General features: G+C 43.9%; 1 protein-coding gene across 1 annotated transcript in view; it reads right to left on the bottom strand.

Moving 5' to 3' along the window:
* Positions 1-21,481, bottom strand: part of HSD17B2 (hydroxysteroid 17-beta dehydrogenase 2) — a 53,640-nt gene that overhangs the window by 5,406 nt on the left and 26,753 nt on the right. The window contains exons 2-3 of the mRNA XM_019634779.1: positions 10,893-11,105; positions 5,055-5,240 (exon numbers count right to left, since the gene is read on the bottom strand). Coding sequence (XP_019490324.1) covers positions 5,055-5,240; positions 10,893-11,105 — 399 coding nt within the window. The remainder of the gene's footprint in view (positions 1-5,054; positions 5,241-10,892; positions 11,106-21,481) is intronic.

Below are 21,481 nucleotides of genomic sequence, written 5' to 3'. Positions count from 1 at the left end.
CCATGTACAGCACCGACCACGTGCCAAGAACTGATATCAGCGGTGACTGAGGCATACGGGGAGCCTCTATTGTCAGGTGAGTGCATATTCTTAGTCACCACTATTTGCCTGGCTTCTTTTGCTTCTGCCTTCATGACTGCTCCATCACATCCGGTCCAGTGACCAAACCAAGTGTAAGGTTCAATCTCTGCCAGCTTATAAGCTAAATGGGATTTAGTGAGTTGTTGGAAAAGTCTGATGCTTTTTTGCAATGAAAAACATTGAAAAATACGTCATAACTTTTCCGACAACCCAATAGGTGGATAAAGAGCACCTGCCTCAGCCTCTGACCATCTGGTTCAGCCAACCGACATCCTGAGGTTCCAGGTAGACACATCTTCAGGGGGTGGGGGTTGGGGTAGGGAAGGGAACACTGTTCGGCTTGGTTTTCATATTTGATTTCAAATTTGATTTTCATATTTGTAGCAACAAAGGGTAAAACATTCCATGGAACCACAGGGCATCTCTGAAAGACGGTGTGAGAAATGACTTATTCTAGGAGGGCTAGTTAGGGCTGATTTAGCTTAGAAGCTAGGCGAGATTGATGGGGTGGGCCCAGAATGTTTTTCTTATTGTGGCAAAATATATATAACATACAATTCACCGTTTAACTATTTTAAGATGGACAATTCAGTGGCATTTAGTACATTCACAATGTTGTGCGACCATCACCACTGTCTAGCTCCGTAATATTTTCAATGCCCCAAAAGGAAACCCCACCCCCATTAAGCAGTCACTTCTCATTCCCTCCACCCTCAACCCCTGACAACTACTAATATGCTTTCTCTCTCTATGAGTTTGCCTATTTGGGACATTTCATATAAATAAGATTGTCCGATATGTGGCCTTTCATGTTGGGTTTCTGTCACTTGCCATAATCTTTTCAAGGTTCATCTACTCTGTATACCATATATCAATGTTTCACTCCTATTTCTGGAATACTATTCCATTGTACAGAAAAACCACATTTTGTTTATAAACTCATCAGTTGATGAACATTTGAGTTGTTTCCACCTCTGGCTAATCTGAATAAAGATACTATAGACATCCATACATAAGTTGTTGTTTGAACATTTATTTTCTTTTCTCTCGAGTATATACTTAGGCGTGGGATTGCTGGGTCATATGGTAACTCTACGTTTAACTTATTGAGGAACCCCAAATGTTTTTCACAGAGGCTGCCCCATTGAACATTCTTACCAGCAATTCAGCAAAGTTCCAACTTCTCCACACCCTTGCTCTCAAGTTTTGATTATAGCCATCCTAGTGGGTATGAAATGTTATCTCATTGTAGTTTTGACTTCCTGCAGTTGTTTTTAAATAGCACTCCTTGTGATTATAATGCATCTGAAGTTTGAAAAAGTTGTCCAGGGATGAGTAGCATCTACTTAGGAACTAGTTATAAAAATGCAGAATCTTAGTCCCTCCCCCTTCAGACCAACTTAATCAAACTCTGCATTTTAACAAAGATCCCAGGTGGTCACTACACACATTAGTGTTTGAAAAGCACCAATATAAGAGACAGTCCTAAATTGCTAACACTTCCTCATCATCATTTAAACACTAGAGTTAGGGTCTATGGTTGGGGTTTTTTTGCCCATGTTTGCCTAGTACGTCCTTGCTTGATAGTCTGGAAAAGTAAGTGGAACACAGAATTTCATAAAACAGACAGACCAGGTTACCAACCCTGACTCCAGTGCTTACCAGCTGGTTGATGCTGGGCTAGAATGTGTTTGATATAGAAAAGAAATTAATATCCGCATCCTGCAGACCTTATTGAATTAAGAATTAAATGACTTCAGGCACGTAAGCATCTAATACAACTTCAGCAGGAGAAAGTCGCTCAGTCTCATTATACTCTCTTCCCCCTGTCTCACTAGCTCTGGCTATTGTGTGTTTCAGGAAAGCAACTCTCAGCTCTGACTTCCTCTCGGGTCACAGAGCAACTGTGGGACCTGATGATTCCCGTATGGCAGCCAACTCAGGAAGAAAATGTCCAGGAATGATCCCACAGTCAGCTTCTCTAGACAAAGACCAAGCTCAGGGTGGAACCATGAACTCTGCTGGATACCTATAATTTATAGACTTGCAACAATCTCCAAGGCCACTTACTTTGGTGTAAAGTAATTTTAATGCACTTTAACCAGTAACTGTGCTAAGCACTCAGACGCCACAATGCATTTACATCTACAGTTCATACCAGAGGTGCTCAGTTGGGGGCGATTTTGTGTAACCCACCCCCCAACACACACACCGTGGACATGTGGCGATGTCTGAAGGTTTGTGAACCCTGGAGGTGGGTGCTACTTACATCTAGTGGGTCAAGAACACATATGCTGCTAAATGTCCCACAATGCATTGGACAGCCGCCCCCAAAAAATTAGCCTTCCCCCCAAAATCAATAATGCTGAGGCTGTGAAACACTGTCCTAGGTCCAGGTGCTGGGTCACCCTATCATTAACAGGTGATAAAATGAACATGTAGGCAAGTGAGGTGACTTGCCCCAGATTACTCAGCTAGTAATAGAAGGGCAGGATTCAAACCACAATTGGCTCAAAAATCCCTGAGGCCTGAATTGTTCTATAAGGTTTGTTTTCAACCATTCTTATTCAAGCTGAGCTTGCAGCTGTACACAGGTTTTACACTGTAATTTCTTAAGAGGAAACTGGCCAGGAAAAAAGCTTTTAGATCTCCCAACATAAAAATTTTTCACCCGCTTTTTGTACAATCTATCAAAAAGGTGCCTCCCAGTTCTTCGGATCTTTGGTTAAATATTTATCTAACCACCTTGCCAGGATTTAGGTTAAAGAGTTATTCTATTTCTGTGGGAGGGATAATAAAGTAGGATTACAAGAGATAAAATTCTACTAGAGAAGGTAGAGTCCAATCTAAACGTAGTGACTTGTTAGGGGCTAGTGTGGGACAGAGAGCAGCAGGATGGATGGTAACTTAGGGTCACAATCAGGGGTGATGATACCAGCACCTGGCAGGATAAAAAGCTACAGGTAGACATATATCCAGCCTCTTCTCAAATGTCATGGAAGATGGCTTTTGGATCGCTAACTCATTATATGCCAGGTGTGTCTGATGCTTAAACATGTGCCATTTCCTCTCTCACACAGCCCTAGGAAGGAGCAATTATGATTATCCCCATGGGATAATGAGGACGCTTCAACTCAGGGGTTCAGGACTTTGCCCTTCGTCACTCAGCTGTCAGTGGTAAAGACAGGATCAACACCTGGGCAGTTTATCTCCACTCTGCTTGTCTGCCTTCCTCTCTCTCTTTTTTTTTTTTTTAAAGATTTTATTGGGGAATTGGGGGAGGGGAACAGTGTTGGGGAATAGGGGAAAGGTAACGGACAGGTAGACAAATTGCTGTTTTTTTGTTCTTCAGTCTAGTTGTGGAGGATGTTGCTTCACTGGCCCATGTTGGTATGATCATTGCGCTCTTCCAGGGTGAGGTAACCGGTTGCCGGTCATTGGTCAGCCGCTCACAGAGGCTCCCAGCAGCTCATGCTGGCTGCCGGCCGCTCACGGTAGCTTATGGCAACCCACTGCAGCCCCACTGCAGCCTACGCCGTCGCTGGCAACTCACAGCAGCCCCGCTCCAGGTCGAGCTGTTGTTCATCATCTTAGCTGTAGAGGGCGAGTGTCACTGGGCCTCAATGTGGGATCCGAACCGCGGCCCCGCTGCTCAGAGCTGGCCCTCCCAAGCGAGTTCCTAACCAGCTGAGCCACTCGGCCGGCCCCTTCCTCTCCTTTTTGAAGCCTGGTTCTGCCTATATAGCTACATGATCTCTCTCTCACTCTTTCTGTTTCTTGTTCCTTTCTTTAGGAATGGGAGGTGTGGGAGAGAAGAATGTACTAATAATGTGGTTGACTCTTCCGTGCATCTCCTAGAGAAGAATCTAAAGAAGCAATGTTTCTACCCTACCCTAATCCTTACAAGAGCGAGGCAGGAGGGTCAGAGTCAAGCAGTGATTGAAAACGAAGGAAAGGGCCATGAGCCAAGGAACACAGGTGGCTTCCAGGAGCTGAAAGTGTCAGGGGAACTGATTCTCCCTTAGAGACTTAGGAAGGAATGCAGCCCTGTGGACACCTTGACTCTAGCTCAGTGAGACCTCTGATCGATAAGATAAATTTGTATTGTTTAGCCACTAAATCTGTGGTTATTTGTCATAGAAGCAATAGTAAACTAATACACCTGGGTTGGTACCCTTCCTCCCTGACTTTCATCTTCCTCCTAGCCCTGCCTCCAAAATAAAACAAACAAATAACAAATAAACAAAACCAATTGTGTGTGCTGGCCTTAATACCCAGCATTGGCTGCCCATATCAAGGTTCATTCTGCCCCAGGCTTTCCAAGCACCCCTAGATGACATCTTTTATCACACGAATCCAATGTCACATACATGAGCATTGTTTATGAAGAGAAGATTGTTGAACCCTTGGCTCAAGCTGTTGACTGTTCTTTGACATAGAGAGAGATGAGTTGTCAAGTAGCATGCCCTGATCCAGTTGCTCTGAGACTGAAAAATAATGGGAATGATCTGATGGGAAAACACTAGTAGACAGCAAACTGAAACATGGGTCTCTGACAATGCCAACCGTGTGAAGACATTTGCTTACTTATCTTACAGGAACAAAAAGTGTATGCTGAGTTCAGGGAAGGTTGAACACAGATTATCTGTCATGCTGACCTTAACCATTTGTGGGATTTCCTGTCCTGTCTATACTAGGAAGCTTGTGCATCGACCGTCAAGTTGCAAAGATATGCAACCCCCTCAAATCCTCAGTAATGAATAGACGAGTTAGAAGACTTCATACATGAAAGGATTTGAAAAGGAAACAAAGCTTTTAGTGTATTAAGAGCAACCGTCAACATACAATTTCACTAATCTTGACCCAGCCCTGTGTGAGCACGTCCTGCTGTCTTGTTCAGCCCACAGAGAAGGCAGCGAGCCATGTCTTGCACAATGGGTACTGCACAGCCTTGTGGAGAAAGACCAACTTACCCGCCATGCTGCTGATGTTCACCAGCCTCCCCTTGGCTTTCCGAAGAAGTGGCAGAAATGCCTTTGTGACTTCCACGGCCCCGAAGAAGTTCACAGCCATGCAACGTTTGTATCCTGTCATGGGAATGAGCTCCCCGTCCGCCGGCAAGCCAAGGACCCCAGCGTTGTTGACCACAGCCCACAGTCCTGAGAACAGACAGGAATGCCTTTAAGGTTGGGTAAGGCTGGAGTGCGAGTAAGACGATTTTTTAACACTTCCAGCTCTGGAGTCAAAAGGGGCCCCTTTGAGATTTAGGATCTAGGCAGGTCACTTAAAATCACTAACCTCAGTCTTGAATACCTACAACTACCTACCTTGAGGGGTTGTGTGGGGAGTGAATTTGTGAAATATTAAGCAATGTTTTCGGGGGAGGTATTTTCTTTTGCCTCAAAGCCCTTTCCTACCTCCAGGCAGCTAGAGATTTGCTACATCTGGAGAGAGATGACACGGCAAAGGGAAGAGTTATAAGAGTCTACCTCATGAGAAAGCGCCAAGGAAGGTATAGAGAGCATATAATGTCTTTAGGATAATGCAGGATGACAGAAGAGCCTGCCTTCCCTTTCCCTTAGACTAGACGAATTCCTAATCCAGGGAAACAGGAAAACTAGAGCACAAGGGCCAAGCGCTAAGAAGAGATGCTGAGGGCCGGCCGAGTGGCGCATTGGTTAAGAGCTGGCTTGGGACACCAGCCCTGAGCAGAAGGGCTCCGGTTCGGATCCCACATGACGGCCCAGTGACACTGCGCCCTCTACAGCTAAGATGGTGAACAACAGCTCCACCTGGAGCTGGGGCTGCCGTGAGTCGCTGGTGATGGCATAGGCTGCAGCCCCTGCTGCACTGGGCTGCCATAAGCTACCGTGTGACCGGCAGCCAGCGTGAGAGGCCAGCAGCCAGTGCAAGCTGCCAAGAGCCGCCATGAGCAGCCGTCCAGAGGCCGGCGACTGATCTGCCTCACCCGAGAAGAGCGCAATGATAATACCAACATGGGCCACTGAAGCAACGTCCTCTACAACTAGACTAAAGAAAAAAAGGACAGCAACTTGTCTGTTCCCCTTCCCCTAATTCCCCAGCACTGTTCCTCTCCCCAAATTCCCCAATAAAATCTTTAAAAAAAAAAGAAAAGAAAAGAAAAGAAAGGAGAACTGCTGAGTCCAGAGCCCTATTTTTTTTTCCTAGCCAGCCTGATCCCCTTGATCAGAATCACCAGGAGGGCTTGTTCAAACACAGATTGCTGGGAACCCCTCCAGAGAATCTGATTTAGGATGTCTGGGGTGGGGCCTGAGAATCTGCATTTCTAACAAGTTCTCAGGTGATGCTAACGCTGGCCTGGACCATACTTGGAGAACCACTGTCCCCACATAGTGGTTTTCAACCTTAACTGCACATTAGCATCACCTGGGGGGCTTTTTAGAAGCCCAATGCCCAAGCTGTACCTCAACCAATTAGATCGGGAACTGTGGGGTGGAGGAGAGCGGAGACCTTGGCATTAGTCATTTTTAAAATTCCCCAGGTGATTCCAATGTACAAGCAAGCTTGGGAACCATCCCCACGCCCCTGCAAATAGTAGGAAAGAGGCAACACAAAAACTCCAGATGTTTCAGGGGGTGTGGTATCTGGAGCAGAGGTGAGAGACCTGGGTTTCGTTTATCTGGAAGAAACAGAGCGGACAGGACCTGGGGTGTGTTTAGCTAGACAGACCTGAATCACATTCTCTGAGTTCCCCAAGCCTCAGCATGAGTTAGCACAGTGGTTCTCAAGGTGTGGCCCAGAACCAGCAGCATCCTCATCAACTGGGAACTTGTTAGAAATGCCAGTTCTGGATCAGAAACTGGCGATCAGAAATTGTTGAAGCTCAGCATCTGATACAACCTGCCCTCAAGGCGATTCTCATGCAAGCTCAAGTGTGAGAGGCTGGAAAGGAATGAGCCTCAGTGCTGGCAGAGGGACAGAAATGGCAGGAAGAGGCACCAGCCCTAACAGAAGGAGGTAGGTAGCAGCCAGCCTAGTATGTGAGGAGTGCATGGAGCACTGGACATCTCCAGAGTGGCCAGCATGAAGCACTGACAGTCCAAGATGAAATGTCCCATCCCCAGGAATTTAGACGCTACCCTGGAGAAATGAGATAAAGCTCGAGATGACAGAAATGGGCTTTGCCACGTGGTGGGAAGGTGGCTCAAAATAGAAACTGAGGTCCGTTATAGAAAATAAAGTTATAATTTCTTGCACACCTGAGTTGGTGGTCTGACATGCACACACAATAATGATTGGGAGCGTCCAGGGAGAGGGTGCCTGGCACATAGTAAGGGCTCGACAGTTATTATGAGGATGGTGATGGGAGGAGAGGATTAGCATCTCCAAATGAGGATTTTAATTCACTCAGCCTGATGCACACCTTTAACCAGCCAACATGCAGATGGCAGCTTGAGAATGCCCCTAAAACAGCGGTCAGCAAATATTTTCTATGAAAGGCCAGATAGTAAATAGTTTAGCATGGCAGGTCGTACTATCTCTCCACTCTGCTATTATTGTGTGAGAGCAGCCAGACTATCTGTAAATGAATGGGCATGGCTGTGCTCCAATACAACCTGACATTGACATTTGAATTCCATATCATTACATGTGCCAAAAAAATCCTTCTTCTTCTGATTTCTTTTAACCATTTAAAAATGTAAAAAAAAAATTATTCTTAGCTCACAGGCTGTACAAAAACAGGTGGCAGAGCTATATCATTATATCAGTCTTTAAGTGACAAAGTTGAAATAGAGACCAGATCAGTGGTTGCCGGGGTTGGAGATGAGAATATGGCTCTTAAAAGGTAGAATGAGAGAGCCTGATGGTGATGGAACAGTTCTGTATTTTGATCGTGGTGAAATTTTTTGCACAAAGCTACCTATTATAAAATTGCAGAGCCACACACACACACACACACACACACACACACACATACTTGCATGCATCGATGATGAGATCTGAATAAATTCTATGGATTATATCAATGCCAACTTCCTGGTTTTGCTATTGTACCAGTTACGCAAGATCTTAGTATTAGGGGAGGCTGGGAAAAGGTGCACAGGATCACCCTGTCTATTGCTTTGCAACTTCCTGTCAATCTACAATTGTTTAAAAATGAAATGTTTAAAAGAAAACAAACAAACAAGGCCATGGTTTGGCAACTACTGCCACAGAATTCTAAGCTAGATCCAGACATGCCCGAAGCCACCTGGTCTTTTCAGTCACGTAAACAAATACCTCCTCGCTATGCTTTAGCAATTTTGAATTGGGTTGGGTCACTTGCACCTGAAAGACTCCTGATCAAAACATGGTTCTAGTTGTCAAGACACTAGTGGTGAGGAGTGGGGAATGAACAAATATTTATAATGATGCAGTAATATGGGTGTTTGCAAGGTATGAGTGAGTGTCTGGAAGAGAAAGTGAATGATGTAATGGATTACCAGAAAGGTCGTGCAAGAAGTTATGTTTGAGCCAGGTCTCCTGTGGGAGTAGAGTCTGCAGCTGGATGAAGGCAAGAGTCTTAGAGAAAGGGAATGAGACAAGAAGGGAATTTTGGCAAGGGGAGGCTGGACCTGCAAAGAGATGAACTAGGCAGGGGTCGGCAAACTTTTGAGATGGAAGAGCACCCAGGGGTAGCAAGCTGGCTTGCGAACTGTGGCTCTGCAGTAAAACTGAACATGAAAATAACACTATCATAGTTTCATTTCTAAAAATTTTAAAGGATATTATTCACATAATGGTGATTATGTAAAAATATATTTATGGCTCTCGAATAATTTTTAAATTGTTGTGAGGGACAGAATTGGCTCTTCCAGGGGTCGGCAAACCTTTGAGATGGAACGTACCCAAAGAGCCGCATGTGGCTTGCGAGCCGCAGTTTGCCCACCCCTGAACTAGAGCATTCTCTTCTGGAAACCACTCAGAATTTACTGAGTGGATCAGCAGGTATTGCAAATTAAGGGTTTGTCGGGGGCCATTATCCTGAAAGGCCTTCAAATCCTTGTTCAAGTGTTTAGATTTTATTTGGTGGTGGTTAGAGAACCACTGAACCATTTAATGTGACCAAGCAAAACATATACCACAGGCCTGGCTCATGGGAGGAACCCAAGACGTGGAGGCTCTGTATGTCAAAGGGTTGTTTGGAGATGGATGACCTTGTAAGATGTGCACATTATTAAGATTACTCTCCATTTGGAAAGTAATGGGGAAGATAAAGCCCAGACGCAAGGAGGCCATGGTGGGAGACCAGATGGGGAGATGGGGGCCTGCTCTAAGCCATAGCTGCCTAGAGATGGTAGGAAGGGGCTGGGATGATAAAGATCTAGGAGGTAGAACTGACAGAACTCGGAACCAAAAGGATGCAGGGATCAAAGGTAGCTGCAGGTCTAAGTGACCCCCAGGTTGCCTGCTTGAATGACAGAACAGGTGACAGTGCCAGCATCTGAGCTGTGGGGTGAAGGAGGGTAAACTGATTTGCAGACTGGCAGCAGAAAAAGATAAAATGAGGTTGGTTTTTGATAAATCGAGGTGGGATGTTGATAACCATATATACATATAGTTCTGGACGCTGAGAAGAGGGCTAGGTGGGTAATACAGATTTGGAAGTTCCTTAAATCACAGTTGCTTAAATCTCAGTGTTTCTCAACTCTGGCAGAAACACTAGCATCACCTGGGGAGCTTTAAAATATCCCGATACCTGGAACCCCATAAATAGGATCTTATTTACAGCTGACATTCCCAGCAAAAAGAAAGCAACAGTATCTGCCTCATTCTTGAAGGACTAATTGAGTTATTGTATATACATACTGATATAATTGGTTGGGGGTGGGATGCCCAGGATAGGTGCATATCACGGATGTGTGACCTGTGCTGTCACACAGGGTCCAGTGCTTCAAAAGGGCCTTGCACTTGGTTAAATTCTCAGATGGCACCATCTTAAAGTCTTAATCATTTTTTTAAACAAGGAGCCCCGCATAATTTTCATTTTGCACTGGGCCCCCCAACTTAGGTAGCCCATCCTAGGCCCAAGCATGGGTATTTTCAAACACTCCCCAGGTGAGAATTCCTGGTATAGGGAGAGAACAGTAATAGCCCAAGAAAATGAAAAGTAGCAAGTTTGGGGATGGAGCCCTCAGTAACATTCACATTTATGGGGTGGGGGGCAGTGGAGGATGGTGGAAGAGGTTCATACAGGAGAAGCAGACCGAAGGATCAGAGAACTTGGGGGGCAATTAGGGGGCTGGCCACACCAAAGCCAAAGCAGGGCAGGTGATTGCCACGTTTAAACACTGCAGAGAAGTTAAGAGCGAGGTGTTTAGGATAATACTGATTAGCTTGGCCAGACCAGTTAGAGAGACACAGTGAGGAGTCAACATGGAATTGAAGGTGAAGAAGCAAAAACAGAGTGCAGCAGGGTTCCAAAGAGCTTGGCCATGGAGGAAGGGGAAGAGAAAAGGCAGGGATTAAGGGAGGACAGTGATTACTAAACTTTATTTTAAAGTCTAATACCTGTTAATATTGGTGGAAGGAAAGAAATGAGGACAGGGTTGGGGAGGGGCGATGATTCGTGGGATAAAGAAGTTTTTAAGTTCTAGAAGGATGCATCATGCCTGACTCATTCCAAACGTCATCATGTCTACGAGAGGCCACAACATGGTGACCGGTGCTCAGCACAGGTGTTCAGGTACAGTCAGCAGCCAGAATGGACGAGAGCGCAATGGTCATTAGCGGCTAGAACCCATGTTGGGCAGGAGGCAATTGAGGGCACGGGAGGCTGACGGCAGTACCTCTGTTCTGCACCTTTTTCACCACTTCGCTGTACGCATCTTTTATCTGCTGTGGGTCGGTGATGTCCATCTGGAGCACGGACAAGCGTTTAGAGCAAGTTCTTCGCAGTTCCTCTGCTCCAGATCCCTTTTCATTCAGAACTCCGGCAAACACTGTGAAGCCCAGGTGGTCTAGATACTTGCACAAAGCATGGCCAATCCCGGAGTCACCACCTGCAGGGGGTGAAGGCAAGACAAAGTGGGCTCAGACCAAGAGGGCAGGAGAAATTACTTACTAAGGAAACACGGCATGGTGGTCCGCTCTGGAAAGAGTGGGTCTTCAGGAAGTTTCTTTATTTGCTAAGTGGGGAACGGGCAGAGAAGCCACAACAGACAAATTTCTCTGTATAAAAAAAAAAAAGTGGGGGGAGAATCTGGAATGGGGCTATACATGGAGGGAGAAACACTGATGGGGGGATGGTCCAGGAGTGGCTGGTGTCCAAAGAATTTAGGAGAGAATAAAACCTCTCCTTACTAAATCTGGATTTGTTTTTTATTTGACAGTGAGTGAATAAAGCCCAAGTTCCTAGGAGGCCATCTGCTTGTACGTACTTGTGAGCAAGGGTAGTGTAAGAGCCTGGGTGTGACCCTGGCCCCACCATCCCTACCTATGCAAGCCAGGTTAGGTTATTTAACCTCTCTCTGCCTCAACTTCCTCACCTATAAAATGGGCTTAATAGTGGTACCTACATCAGTTAATATTTGTGACATGCTTCACAGTGCCTATTCCAAGTAATTACCGCATAAGTCTTTTCTTTTTTTAAACAAAACTAGGTCATCCCTCCTGATTTTCAGGCCTTTACATGCACAATATTGATAGATGGGGAGTTTGACTCTACTGACAGCCAAACATCTTGGTTAAGACTCAGACTACCCGATTCTGTCTCTTCCATGTATAAGCCTTGGGAAATATTACATATAATTGTGTGAGACTTTTACATCACCTGGGAAGTGGGGTTATAACAGTATCTCCCTCCTCGGCTGACCTTGGAAGTAAACGAGACAGAGGATGACTGTTATCAGACATTACTGTCTGATAACAATGGCTGTTATCAGACATCATTGTGGCTCTAACCCAGACATCATTTCTGATTTACAATGTTAGAGATCAGGTGGTGCTAGGCTAGCCCTGGTGTCATAAGGCTGTCAGTTTGTACAGGGGTCAGAAGACCTTGGGAAAGTATGTGGCTGGGGAACCACTCCCTGCCAAGATAGGATAACCCTTGTGCACTCCAGAAACCCAAAGACAAGGCTGGGTCCTTCATGAAAAAGCCAAGTGTTTCATCAGTTACCCAATAGTAGCCTCGGAAAATAATACCTAATACAAATTGAGTGCACACCAAGTGCCAGTCAGCCTCACACATATTAACTTATGAAATCCTCCAAAACACCCTGGGAGGTTAAATCATTTTACTATTGAGGAGGAAAGTAAGACACAGAAGGATTAAGTCATTTAGCTGGGACATGGCAGAGGTTGGAAGAACCCAGGCAGGACTTGGGATATAAACATCTAGAGTATAAAATATTCACTACTTTCAGAGCATAGAGCTCTAGCACATAGTAGGTGTTCAATAAAAAGCATGTGTTGACTAAATTGGCATTTAAGAGGGCACTGGAATGTGAATTCCTTAAGAACAGAGTTCTGTGTGACAGTGTTGCAGGTACGTTACTCAACGACATGCTCAACAAACGTTTGTTGAGTTGGGTACTTACCCCAACTCAGGGTGGGGGAAATGCTGGGGTTGGTTTTAAGCTATGTCCTTTGAAATCACTCTATCTCTAGTGGCCTGAAAACGTATCAACTTGGAGCAAGCAAGGAAGACTAGAGTCCCAGTTGTGCAAGATTGGAAAGAATTTCCAAATAGTGATTCATTCTAAAAGTATCAATAAAGTCTCAAATTATGTGCAAAATGGAAACAACGTAAATCACTGTAACTCAAAAGAGTTAAGAATTGTCATTTCAAAACTATTTGAAAGTGGATTTCTGCTGTTTCCACATGGGGGCGCCATATTAGCTGGTAAACAAATCTATCTCATCATTTGTTGGGTCAAGTCTTCAATTAAGCAAGTTGTGAATAATTTTAGTTTAGGGGTTCTTCAAGCTCAGGTCTTTGAATGAAACAACATCCCACGTTGTAAAGATAAGACTGCATGTGTTCTTGGACACAAGTTGGATGCTACATTCAGAAAGAGGGATAAAGGGGAAAAAGTTTGCAAGCCTTTAAATGGTTTCTAGTCATTATTAAAACATCATATAAGTAAAAAAAAAGAAACCAAATTTTAAGATCAACAATAAGTAAAAAAATAAATTATTCATAGCCTCACCAATTTAGCATAACTTTTATAATTTTTTGGGGGGGGGTTTCTTCTAATCTTTTTTTTCTATACACTGTTCTTTAATAATTACAGTTATTGCACATATAATTTGACAACTAATTTTTAAATTAATATTATATAAACCAGTTTTACATATTCTACATAGTCTTCAAAACTGTAAGCCACAATTCTCCACTACTAGATACAATTCTCCCTATTAAAATGCAGCAGAGAAAACCGGTGAGAGACTGGATTCTAGAGCCAGGGCACCTGGGTTCACGTCTTGACTCTGCCACTTACCAGCTGTGTGACTTTGGCCCATCACTTAACCACTCTACATGTGAGTTTCCTCATCTATAAAGTGGAGTAATACTAGGAACTGCCTCATAGGGTTGTTAGAAGATTAAATGGTTTAATATGTTAAAGTAATTGGAACAGGGCCTGGCACATGGCAGTTGCTATCCAAGTGTTTGTTAAATAAGTGAAAACCTTGTAAACAGTCTTTCATTGGCTACTTGTAGTTCCTGGAACCAAAACGGTTTTCAGTTCAGTGTTTATCTCAGTAGGTCATCACAGCTATTCTAACCGCAGTGATAAATCAGCCAAGGACCATGCTCTCTCAAACTCTGTACCTAAAGCTCTTCTATGTCCCTACTTTGTCAACAATGCCTTCGACCAACAGCAGCTTAAGGCAGAGCTCCTCAGCAAGTGGGTTTCCTCAGAAGTACCACGGCCCTCTGTCATACTCGCATTTCACTTCTAACAGTGACATGAACAAACACAAATTGAAGACCTACTATGTATCAGGAACAGAACACACTCTGAATATATGTTTGGCTTGGCCCACACAGTGTGTTTTGTAAGAATTTAAACTAATACTTCAAATCAGATGATTTCACCTAAAAATCCAAGTTAGTGGTTTCTCTTGATTAACCGGGAAATGGGCCAACTCCAGGCCTACATTCCTACAAGGAACCTCTGAGCTGAAGTTGAGGGCCTCAGTGGCTGCCCGCTTAGGTGGGCCATTCTCTCAGTTAGAACAAGGCTCAGGGCTCGTATGCACACATTTCCATTGCCAGCATTGCTTAATAATGTGACTGGGGTTTCTGGTCAAGATGACGGAGTAGGTAAACGCTGTGCTTGCCTCCTCCCATGACCGCCTCAAAATTACAACTAAGCTACAGAACACCCAGAGTGGAGAATCACCTGAAGTCTAGCTGAAAAGAAGTCCTACCACTAAGGACATTAAGAAGAAGCCTCATGAGGACTGGTAAGAGGGACAAAGATGCAGAAGAGGCTGGCCCCACACCCGTATGTGGCCGTTAAAAATTGGGAGAAATATCTCAGCTGTGCAGGTTCCCCTTGAGAAGCGAGAGGTTGCGACCCCACACCAGGCTCCCCAGCCCAGGGTTCTAAAGCCAGGAGGAGGAGTCCCTACCAATGGAGACTGTGGCTGAGTGAGAAGGAGAGTGAGCTGGAGTCCTAGGTGTTCTTCTTAAAGGGCTCATGCTCAGACTTGCTTGCTAACAGACTCACTCACTCTGAGCTCCAGCACTGGGGCAGCAGCTCAAAAGGTGCCAGGGACATACGGGGAGGAACTAAATTATCTGGCTTTCAGGCAAGGGCTGGAGGGGCAGCTTTCTCCCCGACAGAAGTGTTGACAGAAGCCATTGTTCCTTTGTTGAGCCCGCCCCCATCTCAGTGTGCAGACACAGGTGGCCACCATATCTGAATCTCCATCAACTGGGCTAACACCTTTTCCCTAGCTTTGGTAATTCTCTGAGACCTCGCGTCACCCCACTTGCAGGTCCACCCAAGCTGCTTCCAGTGGCTTTTCCATATAAACAGCCTGTTTTGGCTCATAGTATGAATGTTCCTAAATCTCTCAAAGGTTCACAAACCCCAAACAAATAGCATCTGGCCTCGGCTTGCCCCATACCACTTGCTGAGTGGCTTCAAGCCCAGCATTGGTGGCAGCTGGCCTTGGTTTGAGGCTTGGCCTCTCCTGGGCACCTCCAAGCCCAGTGTGAGTAGCAGTGATAAACAGAATGCTTTGTGGCTCATGCCAAGGGATCCCTGGAAGAACACAGACTGTGGCTGAATTTTGCCTGTAGCAGGGCCTTTTCAGAGCACCACCTGGCTGCCTCCACAGATGACACACTCAAAGAGCAGACTGGGTAGGCCCCAGAGCCCTGTTAAAGTAAATCCTGTTCCATAGGGTCAGCCCCACTGTAGTCATGGCCAATACTCACAACTGATGGGGCTGAGGGTGTATCCCTCCCATTGATGTGCAAACAGCAACCAAGTCTCCACTACAAAAGGAGGGCACTCGAGACCCACATGAAAACATACCTGGAGCACCTGGCTCATGTAACCAGGGAGAGTGTACCACTGGGCCCCACAGCACACCTACTACATAAGGCCACTCTACTCAGACCAGGAGGCATAGCAGCTCTACCTAATACATAGAAACAAACACAGGGAGGCAGCCAAAATGGGGAGACAAAGAAACGTGTCCCAGATGAAAGAACAGAACGAAGCTCCAGAAAAAAACTAAACAAAATGGAGACAAGCAATCTACCAGACACAGAGTTCAAAACACTGGTAATAAGGATGCTCAGTGATCTCAGGGAGAACTTCAACAAAGAGATAGGAAACATAAAAATGGAGATAGAAAACATGAAAAAGAACCAGTCAGAAATGAAGAATATAATAGAGAGAATCAACAGTAGATTATATGAAGCAGAGGATCGAATCCACAACTTAGAAGATATGGCAGCAGAAAACACAATCAAAACAGCAAAAAGAAAAAATCCAAAAAAGTGAGGATACTTTAAGGGGCCTCTGGGACACCATTAAGTATACCAATATTTGCATCATATGGGGTACCAGAAGGAGAAGAGAGAGAGCAAGGAATTGAAAACCTACTTGAAGAAATGATGATGGAAAACTTCCCTAACCTGGTGAAGGAAGTAGACATATAAGCCCAGGAAGTGCAGAGAGTCCCAAACAAGATAACCTCAAAGAGGCCCACACCAAGATACATCATAATTAAAATGCCAAAGCTTAAAGACAAAGAGAGACTCTTAAAAGCAGCAAGAGAAAAGCAGTTAATTCCCTACAAGGGAGCTCCCATAGGACTGTCAGCTGATTTCTCAACAGAAACTTTGAAGGCCAGAAGGGATTAACATGAAATATTCAAAGTAATGAAAAGCAAGGACCTACAACCAAGATTACTCTACCCAGCAAAGCTATCATTTAGAATCAAAGGACAGATAAAGAGCTTCCCAGACAAGAAAAAGCTAAAGGAGTTTATCACCATCAAACCAGTATTTTGAGGAATATTAGAGGAACTTAAGACAAGAAATGATTTTTAAAATATGAATAATAAAATGGCAATAACTACATATCCATCAAAAATTACTTTCAATGTAAATGGATTAAACATTCCAATCAAAAGATAGGGTGATTAAATGGATAAGAAAACAAAACCTTTACATATGCTGCCTACAGGAAACTTATTTCAGATTGAAAGAACACAGGCTAAAAGTAAAGTGATGGAAAAAGATATTTCATGAAAATGGCAACAACAAGAAAAACCTGGACTAGCAAAACTTATCCCAGACAAAATAGGCTTTAAAACAAAGTCTATAACAAGAGACAAAGAAGGACCCAGTAATCTCACTTCTGGGTATTTATCCTAAGAAACCCAAATCACTAATTCAAAGGGACATGTGCATTCATATGTTCATTGCAGCATTATTTACAATAGCCAAGATATGGAGGCAACCTGTGTGTCCATCAATGGATGAATGGCTAAAGAAGAGATGGTACATATATACAATGGAATATTACTCAGCCATAAAAAAAGAATGAAATGTTGCCATGGATGGACCTAGAGGGTATTGTGCTGCATCGAGAAAGTCAAACAGAGAAAGACAAATGCCATATGATTTCACTTATATGTGGAATCTAAAGAACAAAATAAACAAACAAAATGGAAACAAACTCATAGATACAGAGAACATTTGATGGTTGCCAGATGGGAGGGCATTGTGGGAGGGGGGGGGTTGAAAAGGCATAGGGATTAAGAAGTACAAATTGGTAGTTACAAAATAGTGATGGACATATAAAGTATAGCATAAGGAATATAGTCAATAATATTATATGTGGAACCTAGAGAACAGGATACACGAACAAACAAAACAGGTATAAGCTCATAGACACAGAGAGCATTTTGATGATTGCTGGACTGGGAAGGGGGGACATTGATGGGATGATAAAGAGGGAAAGGGGGTTAAGAGGTACAAATTGGTAGTCACAAAACAATCATAGGGATATAGAGCATAACATGGGGAATATAGTCAGTAGTATTGTAATAACTGTGTATGGTGTCAGACAAGTACTAGATTTATTGAAGTGATCACTTCATAAGTTATATACACATCTAATCACTGTGTTGTACACCTGAAACTAATATAATATTATTGTGTGTCAAGTGTAATTGAAAAATTAAAAAGTATACATTTAAAAAAAAGCATATAGCTAAAAGTAACTTTAAAAATATTATAAAAGTGTGTACAGTAGTTAGTTAATAAAAGTATTATTGTTATGACTTCTGTTCTCATTCTAAATAAATATTCACTTGTCATATCTAAAGAAAAATAATAATGCAACCTGCCCCACCTCTGTAGCCTTCGAGCCCAAGATCCTTGATATACTTTGTCCCATTTACACATGTCCTCTGGGTCAAAAGCTGTTTGTCTGGAAACCTGTGAAAAACTAAGGAAGAAAGGACTTTACCCTCTCTTTTTTGAGATATAAGCAATCCATCAGGCTGTCACCTTCATGTTGACACTGCCTGCACTCTATCAAGTAGATTAAGGTATGATAACATAGTGGATAAATAAAACTCAACTGCACTTAAGACTTCCCTGAGGGCCATGCAAATCTCAACTCCTAACCCTTGAAGAACAAAATACTTGACAATTGTAGAACCAACCATCCATCATCTACCTTGCCCATGACACTCTCCAAGGATAGTAACCGTTGGGTGGGGAGGCCCTGGAAAAAAATTTTTCATGTCAATTTTTTAATGGAAATAAATGTGTTTTTCCTCTATGAATAATTCTCCCATACTATCTTTATTTCTGTGTTAAGATAGGCAACTGAGATGCGAGATGCGAGATATTAAACACTTGTTCAAGGATACCCAACTGGGATGTGCTCTCAAACCCAGATTTGCTCTTTCTAAAGCATGTTCTTTTAGTGCTATGATTCACTGTCTCCTTGGGCACCTGGACAGGGAGGAAGGGGGATGCACAAAGTGGGGACACCAATGATGAGCGCTATCTACCAGAGAGAGGCCCCCATCACTGTTTCCAGCTCCTTCACAGAGGATAGACTCCCATCACCCATGCAACAGCATAAACTCCTTACAGCTGCTATTCCAGAAGGGAAATTGCAATGGATTTATTCTCAGTGGTGCATGATGAAACAACTCCTAGCCAGGCTGAAAAATAAGCAACCAATCAGAGTAGCCCTGCTGGGTCTGAGCAAGTGGCTGGATTCCCGGACCACAGTCCAGACCTGATGGCTCTCCTGAACTCCACCTGCGGCCACCCCAAACTCAGGCAAAACTCATTACCAACTGTCCCCAGTTGCTTCACCTTCTGGAATTCCTTATTCTCCTAAATGGCATCACCCTCCTTCCAGTTACCCAGGACCAATATCTTCTCTCCCAATCCTCATCTCCTTTCAGTACCCATGCTTTCCATACCAAGATTTTGGCATCTATCTCCATATCTCCTCTTCTTCTGCACCTTACAGCAAAAAAAATAAATAAATAGCCAGCTCATCTCAGCTCAGCCTGCCCTCAGATTGCCCCCTAGTTGGAGCTATACATACTCAAGGGCAGCAGAAAATAAAGTCATAACTGTCCAAAATGTCATGTTACACCTATTGAGAATATTCCAGTTAAGGAACACTGGACGTGTTCTGGATACTGACATCCCTGAAATTGATGCTAATAGGGATTTTTGTGCAGTCAACTGAGATGGCCAGAATTTCAGAAATCCTCTGCCAAGACCAGAGAGAGGCCAGCGTCCAGACAAAAGTGGAAAAACCCCCCTCTTGGCAGGACTTAGAGGACTCATTCAGGACTTCCTAGCCCCATTTCCTCTACGGTGTCTTTGCAGAGATTTAGGGAATACTTTTTTAGAAAATCTATTAAATACCCACCCCCTAAAAATAACAAAGAACATAAGAAGTCTATCCAACAGTTGGTATCCATGACCATAAAAAAGGTAAGGGAAAGCTCTGGCTTTCCCTAAATGCTACTTTTAACTTCTTCCTGCCTCTCTTCACATTCATTCATTCATTCTTTCTTTCTTTCTTTCTTTCTTTCAGGGATCACTGTGTTAGGTCCTAGAAATAACCCCATAAAAAAGAGACAACTCCCCATCTTCATGGAGCTTACTGCCTAGGACACAGGTTCTCAATCCTGAACCCCACCAGAATCCCTGGGACACTCTGGAAAAATGTCAGTGCCCAGGCCCCACCCCCCAGAGAGTGTTATTTAGTTGGTCTGGATGGAGCCAAGGACTGGCAACAGTTTCTAAAGCTCTCCAGGTGGTTCCAGTGTGCAGCCAGGGTTGAGAAATACTGATCTAAGGCAGGGATCTCAACCAGGGGTGACTTTATGCCCCAGGATATTTGGCAATGTTTGGAGACATTTTTGGTTCTCACAACCCTGAGAATGTTATTGGCATCCAGTGGGTAAACGCTAGGGATGTTGCTCAACATCCTACAGTGCACAGGGCAGCCTGCACCACGGAGGGTTAGCTGACCTCAAATGGCAACAGTGCTGCGGTTGAGCAACCCCAGTCTAGGGAAAAGACAGACCTTAGTTAAATCATTACAATAGAGAGTGAGGAATGTTGTAAATAGGAAAGCTCTAAGAACCACAGGCCACAGAGAACTCAAGTCCCCTCTTCTAGGGAGCACTCCATAAAGAAGAATACGAGCAGGAAAGAGAAGGAACTAAGTCACCTCCATCAGGGCAAGGACTCTGTTGGGTTATCTAGTTCACTCTTCTATCCCCTGTGCCTAAAATGGTGCTGAGCACATTGTAGATGCTCACTAAATGCTTGCCGAATGACAAAGTGATCAACTGATTAAATGAAAGTATCATAGTCCAGGCACCATATCTTCCCTGTTATCTTGCACTACACTGGTTTCCTGAACTCACTGCTCCCCTGCCTTGAGCTTGCCTACCCTGCCTTGACATCTATCTGGCCCACAGTGCCCAATTCTGCATCTCAAGGGGGTCTCAAAGTCTACTTTTCCTCTGCTTCACAGCCTCAGAGGTTTTCACTTACCGTACAATAAAACTCAAGTTCTTAAGTCTGGCATCAACGGCTGCATGATCTGATTCTAATCTGCATTTCTGGGTGTATCTTCCACTGTCCTTCCACTCGTGTCCTGAATGCCACACATCCCCATACCCGAGATTTCCTTTGTGCTTCCTTACCCCCATCTTTGATCACGTCAGACTTTTTTGCACACTCATGTCCCTTTTGCCATTCCTTACCAATTTAATTTTTTTAAAGCTACTGGGGGTGCCGAAAAATGTATACACATGACTTGTATTCATCTTTTGTTATTCGTATATATTTACAATTTTAATACAGTTTCTTCCTTTCTTAAAATGTGTATACGGTTTGGTTTTTTGTTTTGTTTTGTTTTGTTTTTTGGTACCTTCTGTATTTTCTACAAAAGAGCAGAAAATTTTATCCTGGACTATGTACCCACCTTCCATCTACAAGAATTACCAACATTTTGTTTGTTCTATTTCCTCCCCACACTCTTTCTCTTTTTCTTGTACTTCAAAGCAAATTCCACATGTAATCTCATGTTATCCATAAATCTGTAAATATGTCCATATACATCACTAAGAGACAAGGACTTAGGCTGGCAGGTTAGTTCGGGTGGTTAGAGCACAGGCTCATAACACCGTGTTTGCCGGTTCGATCCCCACATGGGCCAAGGAGCTGCGCCCTCCACAACTAGATTGAAGTAACTACTTGACTTGGAGCTGATGGGTCCTGGAAAAACACACTGTTCCCCAATAAAATTTCTAAAAATAAAAAAGTTGGGTTATTAAAAGAGAAAGAGAGAGAGAGAGAGAGAGAGAGAGAGAGAGAGAGAGAGAGAGAGAGAAGAGACAGGGACTT

Source organism: Hipposideros armiger, unplaced genomic scaffold (genome assembly GCF_001890085.2).
Source record: "Hipposideros armiger isolate ML-2016 unplaced genomic scaffold, ASM189008v1 scaffold_19, whole genome shotgun sequence".
NCBI classification, from domain to species: Eukaryota; Metazoa; Chordata; class Mammalia; order Chiroptera; family Hipposideridae; genus Hipposideros; species Hipposideros armiger.
The sequence above is the reverse complement of the archived record's forward strand: the minus strand, read 5'-3'. Positions and strand labels throughout refer to the sequence as shown.